This window comes from Calidris pugnax, unplaced genomic scaffold, assembly GCF_001431845.1.
Source record: "Calidris pugnax isolate Ruff unplaced genomic scaffold, ASM143184v1 scaffold27, whole genome shotgun sequence".
Taxonomy (NCBI): Eukaryota; Metazoa; Chordata; class Aves; order Charadriiformes; family Scolopacidae; genus Calidris; species Calidris pugnax.
In genome coordinates, this window is record NW_015090893.1 from 1,046,535 (window position 1) to 1,060,210 (window position 13,676).

General features: G+C 40.8%; 1 protein-coding gene across 1 annotated transcript in view; it reads right to left on the bottom strand.

Annotated features, from left to right (window-relative positions):
* The window catches only part of LOC106891284 (Kv channel-interacting protein 1-like), a 59,725-nt gene extending 46,609 nt beyond the window's left edge, over window positions 1-13,116 (bottom strand). The window contains exon 1 of the mRNA XM_014947733.1: window positions 12,999-13,116. Within this exon, the coding sequence (XP_014803219.1) occupies window positions 12,999-13,107 (109 nt within the window). The 5' untranslated portion in view covers window positions 13,108-13,116. The remainder of the gene's footprint in view (window positions 1-12,998) is intronic.
* Between the last annotated feature and the right edge of the window lie 560 nt (window positions 13,117-13,676).

The window sequence follows — 13,676 nt, forward strand, 5'->3', positions numbered from 1 at the left end:
GAACACAATACTGTACCATCAGTACATGCACTAACTTACCTCCAGAACACACAACAATAAAATCAGTGTGTCATTACTGGAGTCCCTAAGGTGTACAAGCAATTGCCCAACTGAAAGGAAGGGAAAAATTACATCACCCTGCCAGGGTCTACGTGTCACTAAACCTGGTACGTGAAGTAGCTAACGGAGCTGGAAGGACGCACAGAGGTATCTGAATTCCTTCCAAACAAAACTGGCTGACATTTCAACCCCTTCAGAAACATTCTGAAGTCTTCTCCAAAGCCAAATATGCCCGAAGGAGTTTTGCAAGAAGACATTTAGACAGATTTAGTATCACAAAATGGCTTCCTTCGAAAGCTTGCCCTTGTGCTGGTGCTCTCCATCCACTCCACAGACAGCCCACCGCTTTCTCAGCATCTTCACCAGTCAAAGGATGGCTGCATTCAGGTGCAGCTCACAACTCATCCCTCCATTCCAACCCCCTGCAATATGACAAGCTCTCACTGCAAGGAAACAAAACCTTCCTGCATCCACATAGACTTAGCTTTTCATTTATAACATCTTCAACTTGTGTCTCTAACTTGCCGATATATTTTAATTAAATTTATTGGCAAAGATGTGCTTCACCAAAGATTGTATCTGTCCCTCTGAGGATTAGTACATAAGGACAATTAGAGATTAGACTGGATCCTTCACATCTGTGGACACTATGCAACTTTGCTGCTGTGATATATTTGAAAGAAAAAAAATCTCAAAACTTCCTATGCAATTAAATCCCTCCAAATTATACTTAAAAACTCTGCTTTAACCTTCAGGAGATTGTTTGTTGGTTTTTGTTTTTTTTTTTTAATTACATCGTTTTGAGAACACTTTCCCTGCTAAACAAAGTAACCTACATGGGACTAATGCACAGTCCTACCTGAACCTCCCACCATCCAACTGCTCTTCCATCCCAAAATCTATCAGAGAAAGGCCTTGAAGGGGACAAGATGATAAACAGGGAGAGAACAGAAGACCAGGCTCATCAAGTGCATCCAATTTGATCTGTACCAATCAATCACAGACACTGTAACACCTGCCAAGCAGCCTGACACCCAGTGCAGTAGCATCGGGGCATCTCTAACTTCTGCAGCCAACACTTCCACAAGTTATAAATTAAGGACAGCTTTGACAGCCTCTCAGAAATAAGCTCTGCACATGGACAAACTCATCTTCAATGATGCTGCCATTCAGTTTAGATAATGGTGTGCATATATTTTTCTTAGCCCACGCTAGCTTTTCCTTAAAATAAGCATCTGCTTTGCAGAACCACGCGCCAGAGTCCCCCCCCGCTCCACACTGGCTGCATTCCCCCCCACCACAGTTTGGTGTGATGTGGACACACGTGTAGGAGCATGGCACACAGCATCATGACCCGGAGCCTGCTATTTCACAAGGTGGATTCAACACAGTGTATAACAGCCCACAGTCTCTTTTGCAGCTCCAGAAAACAGGTAAAGCGTACAATCCTCCTCTTTAGAAGTATGCTCAACCAGCTCACCATCTACATGTTTTATCTTAAAAAAGACCCAAAGCCACACAAAAATCCTTGCAATGAAACTGAGGATATCCATCAAGAAGTTTTAAGCAATTCCATTCAATGTATTTTACCATAGTCTACAGAAAGTTAACCTCTTCTAACATCCTTCAAGCCAGCACATACAGAGTCCCCCCCCCCCGCTCCACACTGGCTGTATTTCCCCCCACCACAGTTTGGTGTGATGTGGACACACGTGTAGGAGCATGGCACACAGCATCATGACCCGGAGCCTGCTATTTCACAAGGTGGATTCAACACAGTGTATAACAGCCCACAGTCTCTTTTGCAGCTCCAGAAAACAGGTAAAGCGTACAATCCTCCTCTTTAGAAGTATGCTCAACCAGCTCACCATCTACATGTTTTATCTTAAAAAAGACCCAAAGCCACACAAAAATCCTTGCAATGAAACTGAGGATATCCATCAAGAAGTTTTAAGCAATTCCATTCAATGTATTTTACCATAGTCTACAGAAAGTTAACCTCTTCTAACATCCTTCAAGCCAGCACATAAATTGATGGATTTAGGGAGGGAGTCTGAAGGGAGAGAGGCAAGATGGATGGGAAGGTATGTAAATAGGTACAAACCCCATGTACTATTGCATTTTTATATACATGGGGAATTAAAAGCAGCACAGAAGTCATAGAGTTATGGTGTCTGACTTGTTAAATGTTTTCCTGTGGTATATTGGTATATGCTTTTTGCATGCCTACCATGTTCTTTAAAAAAGGTTTAAGTAGGCCCCTTTACAGTTATGCTTAGTAAAATAACTAATAGTTATCTAGCTGATTCATCATTAGCACAAAGGTCTGCACTTTTCAAACCATTAAAAAACTTCTAAGTCAGCTCAACACCCAAGTTCTTCAAACACTAACACATAAAGCACAATAAGCACTTCTGTTTCACAGAGTAGCTTACTTTTTCTCTCCCCTCCAGCACTCTGTCTATCCCACTGAAAACACACTCCTTTCTTCTCTTGGCCACCTGCTGCAGCATTTCATGGAGGGCACGTCTATGCTTTCAGTCATGCTCACTCCTCCAAAACGCTTACATGCAAGTCTGCTGTGCTTGGGCTTTCTGTTGATGGCACATAACGTTGATTTAGTGAAACACATGGTTTGAGCTTTCAAAAGGAGGTTGTTGTTGTGCTGTCCTTCTATACAGTCTTACTTCACTCCTGTATCTTTCACCACTACACCCTGATGCACCCTCTTCACCAGAATATGAATGAAAATTAAAATAGCATTTCTTAGCCTCTGCGCTGCCACAGGTAAGTATTATGCAAATGCTACCTTTTCCTGCAATGCTTCCTGTGGAAGATGGGTCTGGGGATGCTGAGATGCTTTCTGAAGAGGGAGGGCCTGTCATGCTGCAGGCAGAACGACTATTGTACAACCAACTAAAAATAAAATCCATATCTATTCAATCAGAACTGTTAAAGCTGAAGGGGAAACACAGAGACAGAATGCATCCTAAGGGATAACTGATTGAATAACACCCCTGTGGCCGTCCCACAAAATGTTATTGATCCAGACTGAATGCTTGCATAGTTGATTATTTAGGCAGGAACTGTAAAACACAGGTGGTGTATTTTTGTCACATAAAAGAGAGGAAGGGCATTCTCCATCTTGTTGCATTACAGCTGTCCTGGAATTTCCTGTTAGTAATTTAGGGTGGACAGGGTGGACGCCCAGAGTCCCACATAAAAATGCATGGACCAGAATTAAGAAGATACAGAGTGACACCGTTTTCTAGGAGCTATACCAGCAATTGAAGAACATGACTCGATGGGAGGGGAGGGGGACTAGCCAAAGAAAACACAGTGAGCCAGCATCCCCTGTTTTCAAATGTTTTATGTAGCATTAGCGTCTCATTGTAATCAACACAAACCTGGGGTCTGGACCAGCTGCTCCTGTGATGCCTGTGGGGAGGTGACGGGGTGACACTGCATCACCTCTTTGCACCACACAGAAAGACAAGGGGAAGAATGCAGTATCTCAGCCAGAGTTTCTAAAAGACAATCCAAAACAGACCCTGTGTGAGATGTCTCCCCATCATATTCTCATCCTGTGTTCCTTCCTAGCATCCCAGGACTGGCGATCACTGTGTCTTCCCTACCTTCAGGAAACTGGAAAACTAAAGACAGGAACTTCTATTTTGTCCTGGAAAAAAAGGCCTGAAAGTAACTAGACAGAAGTCAGTACAGACACACAGTCCTGGAAAAAAAGGCCTGAAGGTAACTAGACAGAAGTCAGTACAGACACACACAAAAGGCTCCAAGTCCAACAACAGAATAAACCACACTCCAGCCAGGCTGGAGATCTGCACGTTATTGTGGGTCAACTATAGCTGGCCAGGCTGGAGATCTGCACGTTATTGTGGGTCAGAAGCTGCACAGAAATGACTGGTGGTGTTTTGCTGCAAAGATGACAAGCATTTCACCAGCAGTACAAACAGCAATACACTTTGCCAGCCACGTGAAATAATCCCTCTGCTATGCTCAGTGGCAGCTAGGTTACAGCTTCAAGAAAAACGTGCATTAACAACAGGTACTTCAGGTAAGAGCAATGAAAATGATCACAGGCTAAATCACAGGACAAACAAAGGCAGGCTGAAAGAATTATTTAGACTAGCGAAGAGGAACCTGAAAGAACATAACACTCTTTACAAGGTTTGTGCAGAGATAAAATAAATCGTCTGTTCTTCATGTCCACTGGTGGACTGAAGACAAAATAGTACTTGTAATGAGTTCTTCACACAAAGAGGTACAAGCCTGCTTTGAGACAGAAGGATGGCCCAGGGACCTCTTCACCTTCCACATATACTTGCCTATAATTTTATGAAGCATTTACATACTTCTCCCATCAGAGCTTTTCTCCCCAAACAACAGTTAAAAGCTACAGCTTTGGCTCCAAGCAGGTGAGTGTAATGCCTCAAACAGACTGGCAGTTTTGTGCCTGGGTAAGTTATGGGGTGCTCATGGGATACTTGTACCTATTGATGCTAACCCTGAATTTGGGAAGTAAACGCTTTTAATTGACTGAATTAATTGTTATGTCTCACTCTCCCAACTCTATGTGGTTGTTCTCTGTTAGGTAACAACCACAGCAGTTTCAGCATTATTCAATATCCCTGAAGAAAGATGCTTTTACTGAATTGCTGCAAAATGTTAACTGTTTTCTAAGCAATTCTTTGCATAAATTAGTATAGAAGGAAGAAGCCGCTTGTCTCTAAATCAGGATCAGTACCAGTTTATTGTTTTACTCTCTCTTCCCCTTTAGAAAAGAAAAAGTGCAATACTGTCACTTGGTAATTGGGAAAATATGATTCCATCTGTAGAAATGTTACAATTGTTGGCAATAACTTTATTACTATTTTTTATAAGGATCAATATCTGCTGATATGGTTTAGGAGACATGATAATCTACCACTTTCAGCTTCTGAGTACTTAAGTCTCCCCTCTAGAGTGACAGATAATGTGAACATTAATAGACCTAGAAAAGGGGTATTCTGTTAATTCTATCTCTTAATAATAAATAATCAAATAAAATCAAGCCCCCAATTGCTTAATCAGGAAGGCACTAATTAAAGTATGCAAGGAAACATAAAACACTTGCAGGGAAGTCTCTGGACCAGACTACATGTGCTAAAAACAAAGTAAAGGTTCTAGAAAGTCTACCTGGGAAAGATGACCAGCTAGTAGCTTTGATGTTGCCTTTTTTAAACACATAGTTTGTTAGTCTTGCTCGAACAGAGAAATTCAGATAAGTAAAAAGAGTAGTAGTTTGAGTACCAAGCTGGAAGGGTGGGATTGCCCCAGGGTAGAGACACTAAAGAGCAGAACCTGAAGTCTAGTCACAGGTTCTGTAAAGCAGTGACATTTATAACCTTTTGCTAAAAAGCAGAGTGACAGTAACATGACAAAGTGCAAAAGACAGGGTAACGTTCACCATCAACACAGCTTTGCTCCTTGAAGGGCTGTACCCTGCTGTCATACAGACACGGGGTTTGAGAGCTCCACAGCCCTGATCACACTGCAAGGTGCTGAGGGACAAAACCCTACAGGGCTGCAAAAGGAGGCAGGACAGCAGCAACAGAAACAGGGTACGTATCTAGATGAAATCTGAAAGCCCACAATGTGTAACAGAGAGCAGAGGTAAATTGATAAGCCACTAGAAAAATATAAATTGGTATGCACATGTCCCCACAATGTGTAACATAAAGAGCAGAGGTAAATTGATAAGCCACTAGAAAAATATAAATTGGTATGCACATGTACAGACACACATGGTAGTTTTACAGACACAAGAGGACAAAGATCAGAGCTGTGAAACATGGGAAGATTTACCACAACGTGAACATAAATGACTAAGAAACTACTATGTCAAGAGAAAGTTAGTGTAGAGCAACTATGATAAACTTCAAAGTATGAAGAATGGCGTAGTGCAACATGGTCTGGTAAACACACAGGCACGAGTAATTACAGCCACTAACTGAATCACACCACAGACCCAGAGGGTGGAGGCAGAATCTCTGCTGCTAAAACAAACTCCTAGTTAAAAGGCTGGAATTGTCTGTCTAAAAGAGTGTCGGACACTAACAGCTTCAGTGCTAAGACAGCAATGGCATGAACAGCTCAAATTAGGTTCCTTGGGGAGTGAAATGACTGCAATTAATCCACAATGTCACAACCTCTCCCTCTCCTTAGCAGAGCTGAAGCCAAGACAAAAGCCACAGCACGTAGTAGTGCAACACGCTCTGGTAACCACACAGGCATGAGTAATTACAGCCACTAACTGAATCACACCCGTAGTGCAACATGGTCTGGTAAACACACAGGCACGAGTAATTACAGCCACTAACTGAATCACACCACAGATCCAGAGGGTGGAGGCAGAATCTCTGCTGCTAAAACAAACTCCTAGTTAAAAGGCTGGAATTGTCTGTCTAAAAGAGTGTCGGACACTAACAGCTTCAGTGCTAAGACAGCAATGGCATGAACAGCTCAAATTAGGTTCCTTGGGGAGTGAAATGACTGCAATTAATCCACAATGTCACAACCTCTCCCTCTCCTTAGCAGAGCTGAAGCCAAGACAAAAGCCACAGCACGTCAGAAGCGGCTGTCAGAAGCTAATCTGGAGAGACTCCTTAAGCACTAGCAAATGCCACCAGGTCTGGGAAATCAGAAGATGATGTGCAGCAAACAAAATTCACTTCATCCCCAGTTGGGAGCCAATGGCTCAGGCTGCATCAAGGCTACAATCTTCAGAAGCTTCTTGTATAATGAAGTGTAGGGGCAATCTAATTGCATGAGGGAGGAAATCCGGAAAACTGAAAGTGCTGCTACAAATTCAGAGATTTCGTTTCAGGAAACCTGTAATAATTAGTTGGAGTAAGAGGAAATCCTGAAAAATGAAAGTGCTGCTACAAATTCAGAGATTTTGTTTCAGGAAACCTGTAATAATTAGTTGGAGTAGCTTTAAAAAAGCTAAACACAACTTACAAACACATATAATGCACTTCACCAGATTTACATGGACAACACCCTTTGCAAGGAGAGCACATACAAGATACCAAAAACCAGGAGCTCTCAAGTTAGTTTTGGCTGCACAATCCTAGTTCTGTGCCCTCATGGCTATAGATGCAACATTGTTTTACTACATGGACCTCATGGAGCAAGACCATGCTCAGAAGTATTAAGACTAAGCAGTAGCCATAGTTTAGGCATTTGTCCTCCGACTGCTTCCCTTTGTGATGTGGGACTTGGTCTTGCAATGCGTTTAAATAAACTGAGTATTTGAAAGCTGGTACACCTATGCAGACATGGACATATGAACACAATGTGACTTTGATACATCCCCAGCCAAAAAACAAGCAAGGTTCTGAAATTGATAAACCACCACAGGTTTGTTGTTTGGTTGGTTTTGGTTTTTTTAAATATATTTGTACTGCCATATCTCAGAGCCGTAGTCTCTCTCTTTCCAGTACTAGGCTAACATGGCCTGAGGAGGCAGGGGAATACTCTTACTTCAGTAGAATATTGCAACTTATCATGTTCTATCATGCAACTAACTGGGGCTTTCAGAAGTGCAGTTCAGCAATCCTCAAGGCTAACAATTGTTTTCCTGGAAATATTAAGACCCTTAACTTCAAAATATTATAGGTCCCTGCCAGGAAGGCAAGTACATGAAATAATGGAAGCCATTTTCAGGAACTTTCACAAACATTTTATTTTGCCCTCCCTCATATTTAAAGGTAAAATTTTTCATTTGCATTGTACTTCTCAGCTCATGACTGAAAGTCAAGGTAGGAAAGTGTCACACTAGAACACAGCACAGAAAAACTTGAGGAATGAAAAAAAACTGCAAGCAGCATGATCCAGGCAGCGACTGGCACCAGGTACACTGTTTAGTTAACAAAAAAATGGCAATTAATGTTGGTGTGAAAGAACAAAAGAGAAACTGCATCAAGGAAACCAACAGAAACAGGATCCCACAGTGTAAGTAACCGAGGACTGGAAGATGCAGTGCACAGGCTCAGGTGCCTGCCACCCTGTGCTTCAGAGAAGAGGTACTGTAATTACAGATTGCGTTTTTATAACACATCTCATTTCAGCCCTTTGAAGAGTATGAATAATAGATATTCTTACCTTCCCTAGGAAGTAAAAATAATGGCATGAGAACAGCAAATGGAGGCATTGGCAGAGAGGGGAAAGGAACTGGACTCTTGTGCTCGTGCACTGTTCCAAGCCCCACCAGCACTGCCACTATCGAGGCACTTCCGAGGTGCCTCCCAGCACAGCACCCCACACAGACTGCCCTGTGCAGGTTCACAACAGCTCTGGATGGAGAAAAATCTGTACAAGGGTCAGTATCAGTGAAAAGAAATCACTGGGAAAGATGTAGAGTTATATACTGATTCAGCTATAATACAGCCTCTGCACCATGGGGCATTAATAGCCTGAAACCAGTACTTTCAGTCCCTGTTACCTCAGAGCTGAGCACCGTCACGGGGAATGTTCTGGAGAAGAAAGAGATTACAGTTTTTAGCCTGTTCAAACCTCTCCCCTCTTTCCCTCTCTCTGAAGTGGGTTTGAAGTTCCCACCTGCAGTTAGAGAAAAAAGCATGCTCTCACAACAGCTTTTATATAAGGATATTCCTGTTCCACATTTGGATTAATCAATACCTTATTAAATGATGAGAACAAACCAGAATATACATTTCACTGCAGGTCAGCTAGTATCAGTAGCAGCTGGGCAATAAAGAGAGATCTGTAGAGCTGGGCTCAGGTAGCCAGAGCAGGAATCCTGGTCTGCCCCATGTGCAGAGCTGATCTCCTCTTCAGAGGCTTTAACTTTTACCTAGTATTACTTAAAAACATACCCTGAATCAAATCAATATCGGGTCTGGTTTGCCTTAGGCCATTCCCAGCCCCAGCACTTGCAACAGTACCACAGACAATAATAATGGGAGGTGACCAGTTACCGATTATAAATCTTACCTCCTACCTTAGGATCTGAACTCAGGCAGAGTTCCTGCTTCAGGATTCAGCTGGTTTTGTTTTAAACTCGGCTGCTGAAAAGGACAGGACTCTACGTCCAAGGTCTGGGTCACCTTAAGGGTCACTTGATAAAACAGTAAACGTCTATCTCCTCTCTCCATATAACATCATATGCTGGACAGGCCACATGAAACAGGGGCACTGAGAAAGACTTGGAAGCACTTATTCTAGTGAAGTTACAGGGAACTGGCTGTAAGACCCCATCCCCACTGGCAATCCTATTAAAACTATTTCTTTCAGTGGCAACTGAAATCTACCAATTGGCAGTATTTTTTTGACATACTGTTGAATTATGTAGACACACACAGTAACAACCTCTGAAGCATCTGAGATAGCTGATTTGTAAATTCATTTAGTCAATCAAGAAAAATATTTGAGCACCTGCTTCTAATCTTATGTCATAAAGTGACTACAACTGAAGAGAGCAGGCTTTCCTGCATTAAAAAGCTAAATCTTTGACAATATACTTGATGGTATATTTTACTCTACTTATTTTCAGGGGGTTGTACTCTGCCGTAGGTATTACCGAATCAATGCTGAACTAGTCCAAAAGCCCTATTCATATTTGCTCTGAATCCCTCTAACCTGAAGAAATACGATTTATGAGTGCTTCAAGGGTACCTGGAGGATGGATGGATGTTCTGCAAAGAAGCTGAGTTAAACCCAACCCATAAAACAAATGTACAGCCAGAACTTAACTCACTTTACAGAGAAGGTTTTTGGTCTCCAACCGTAAGTTAGTACAAGGTTTCACAAGATGTTTTCCCCAATAATATGTAACACATAATTGTTGCAGTAAAGGAAACTGATGTTCAGCTTTTAGCCCACCCTTTTGGATGTGGTTGTGTAGCTCTTAGGAGCTGGGAACTAACCTAACGAGGCTGCAGCAGCTCTGTCAAAGCACAGAACAGCAGCAAGGACACAGCCAAACACCAAACCCCAAGAGATGTAACAGTGAGACAGAAGCATAAAGCAACAAGTCACCAACATTTCTTTATCTATTTGCATCAGACAAAAAATATATATCACCCCATGCTTTGCAGAACTTTCCAGTTAATCAATTTGTGCCTCTTATCTGTAGCTAGACATTATACACACAGTTTTAAGCAAATGGGAATGAAGAATTCAGAAAACACAAACAGTGCAAACTGGCAAAGATCTGATCTTATTGGGGCTGTTCTGATTGGCCCAGTTTCAGGGGATCATTTCACACAGACTCGCTCCACCAGCATTTCAAGTGGAACAAAAGAAATCAGGGAAAAAAAATATCTTTCCTGTTAAACTGCCTAACACTTTCAGGTTGTGCTCAGAGATCTGAAATGCCAGTAGCATCTCTGGTTTCAGTTGTTTCCAATCAAACAGCTCAATGAACAAACACCAAGAACGGGACCTCACCTCTGGAACACAACGAAAAGAGAAGGTGGAACACGCATCAAGCTGCAGCAAATTCTAAAATTTCACATTTTCCAAATTACTGTCTGCACTACTTCCTTCTCAGTAATTGTATCTTATGTTAGACCAGTGAAGAATCAGCACTCAGGTTTTGAGTTGTGTTTTGGTTTTTTTTTTTTTTCCTTTTTTCCCCTTTAAAGAGGACAAAGGAACACCATTTAAATAAGCCTGTTCCATCTACAGGAGAGAGAATAATTCTCATTCTATAAAGGGGTAAGAATATAGCGAATTTCAGTGTCTCATTTTAGTGTTATTACACACAGCCATGAGAAAGCACATCGACTTTCTATATGTTTATAAATAAAAAGCAGTGATCATTTCTAGTGAATATAAAGATGTTGGAAATATTTACGTTGCAATATAAGCACTCACTGTACCTTTCCCCTCACTGCCACCTAGCACATCAAGGAAAAGAGTTTAATGCTACATTTGAAGATATCCAAGTGATTGAAATTTGATTGCACTCCATTAATGCCCACCTGCATGACATTAGTGTTACTATTAACACATGTAAGTAATTCTTAGCACAGGTATTGAGTCAGAAGGGAAAAAACAGAAGGTCATATAATTTAATAACTACCAAATAAATATATCTTGGTCTCTAAGGGAACTGCTTTGCAGTCAGAAAAAAAGTAATTCCAAGAAAAATTATCCAAAGCTAAAAAGGTTTATAGTATCATGCTCCCGTAAGCTGTCAGGAAATCCATCAGCAATCAGAACTACGAGTATCAGTAATTCTGACCCTGTTCCCTTACAAAGACTTAAAAGAGAATGTTATACCCTTCCACATTTGTGTGAATTGAGTGATTATTGACTGATCACCACAAACAAAATGCAGCCAGAGCTTTTCAGTGAATACAAGTTGGGATTATTTGCTCACTTTTGCTCATTTCATCTTTGAACAGACAACTTCCTCACCTGTCACACACTTGCCTTTGCTGGGGAAACACTGGGGGAGACTCTTCTGGGGAAAGTAATTGTTTTGAAAAGAGCAGACGTTGGAATTACAGTAATTAGATCTGGAAAGAACGTATAAAAATGTCCTTGCAGTTAAAGAGGTAGCAATAAAATTGCCTCAAAATTTAACTTGAGAGCTTATTTTTAAACTGAGCACTTCTGCTGCCATTATTTGAAATAGTTGTCATTGTCAGATATCTTAATTTATTTGTAATTATATAATTGAACTCCTGTGACATTCTAGGAGTAAACTAAAAGCTCCCATGATATTACTTTTGTAATAAGGGATATCGACATTCAGCTAGTGATAAATACATGCCAATTTACATCTTCTCTTAGTCTAAATAAAATAACTCTCTTATTTAGGCCAGTTTTCATACTTGTTCCTAACTCTGCAGGAGGATTTCTAGGATTATGTGACAGCACTGATTTTACAGTAGAAAGTTAAAATTCCATCTGCTTTTCTTGCTTTTGTATATTAAATACATTTTACTGGCTAATGTTAAATTACCTCCACTTCTATTCAATCTTTTGCAAGCCTTACATAGCTAACCCATACTTTAAAGATAATATCTGAATAAAGTGTTTATGCTAATATTCTATCATTGCTTTTCCTTTACTAGATAAACTTGGCATAGCCAGTGATCAAAGCAAGAATTCACTCAATGACTTTGGGATCCCTTTGTCTTAAAAAAAAAAAAAAAAAATCTTACTTCCTTCATCATGAAGATATTTTCTTTCAAAATTTAGTGATACCTACATGCCTTTATGAATAAATAATATGATCCCCAAAGCTCACTTAATTGTTAAAACACATATGCTTTACTCAGCCAGGAAAACATTTAACAAAAAAAAAGAGTTCATTACGTTGGTAAGATGAAGATAGACCAAATCTTCCAGTTCTATACATGAAAACAGAAATATTTCTCCCTAGGTTATTTTGCTTCTGGTTACTTTGCTGAAGTGCCTTCAATAGCAAATACAATGAAGTTTTGGTTTATTCACGTTCATTCTACCCTGTCTTTAATCTGCAAGTGTCACAATAAAATTATTTTAGGTAGCCATATAAAATCATGCACCTAATTATCAGCTGTGCTTCCATTATCTGAAGAGAGATTTTCCTTTTTCCAGGTTGGTACTAATTTATTTTCAAGAGAGACAAACAATTAACAATAAGAAAAATTAATTAAGAAAATTTGATAAAATACCAGGCAAAAAAAAAAAAAAAAAAATCACAGCAAAAGCAAACAAAAGTCTTCAATAAAGCATAAAGCATAATTCCCTCTTTGCAGCCTGTATGATTCTTAAAAAAGATATAGGCAGTATTGAGAATCAGTGCACTGACAGACAATGCCTTCCTTCCCACAGCCTATCTGCTACTCGCACTGGCTTTACTGAAACAGATTTAAACAAAAGTAAACAGGAGCTGGAAAACTTGGAAGTTCTCTTACCATCTGACAAGTCAATTAGCCCGAGGTAGTGCAAAAGTTTCAGAGAGGAGCACACCACCACCACAATCCCTAAAGTCTGGAGTCCCTCCGACTCGCCTTTAGTCCACATCCTGTAAGGCACCACACAGATACTACTGGTGTGCCTGCAAACAACTGGCAGACATCTAAAGCTGAGAAATCCTCTGGTTGAAGCTTTTCTTCCTGCTGCTCAGCTAAGTGTACAGCACATTTCCCTCTCCCCCTCTCTCTCCCTCACACTCCCTCTGTTTCTCAACCTCTCTCCTTATGTCTAGTTCTCCTCTTCCCCCCCTCGCCCCCCTACTAGCTTTTTTCCTTTTTTTTTTTTAACATGCAAGCAATTTCCGCACTTAACAGTAACCTATGGTTTTATTTTCTTTCACTTCAGGGTAATTCTCTCAAGAGTTTACTCTGCCCCTGAACAACTTAGCACTGTGTTGCTAACCTCAGCAACATCTCACACATTTTTTTTTCTTTTCTTTTTAAGATGTCTGTGATACCAGTCAATTTTTGCATTTGGGATTTTCACAGTAATCCTGCCAATGCAGATGCTTTTTGGCAATGCCTCTTCTGTATTGCCTAATAGAATACAGCACAGCACCGGGGAGGAAAGGAGAGGTCTTCCCCTTTCTTAATTCCTCTCCTCTCCCCCCCCCCCCC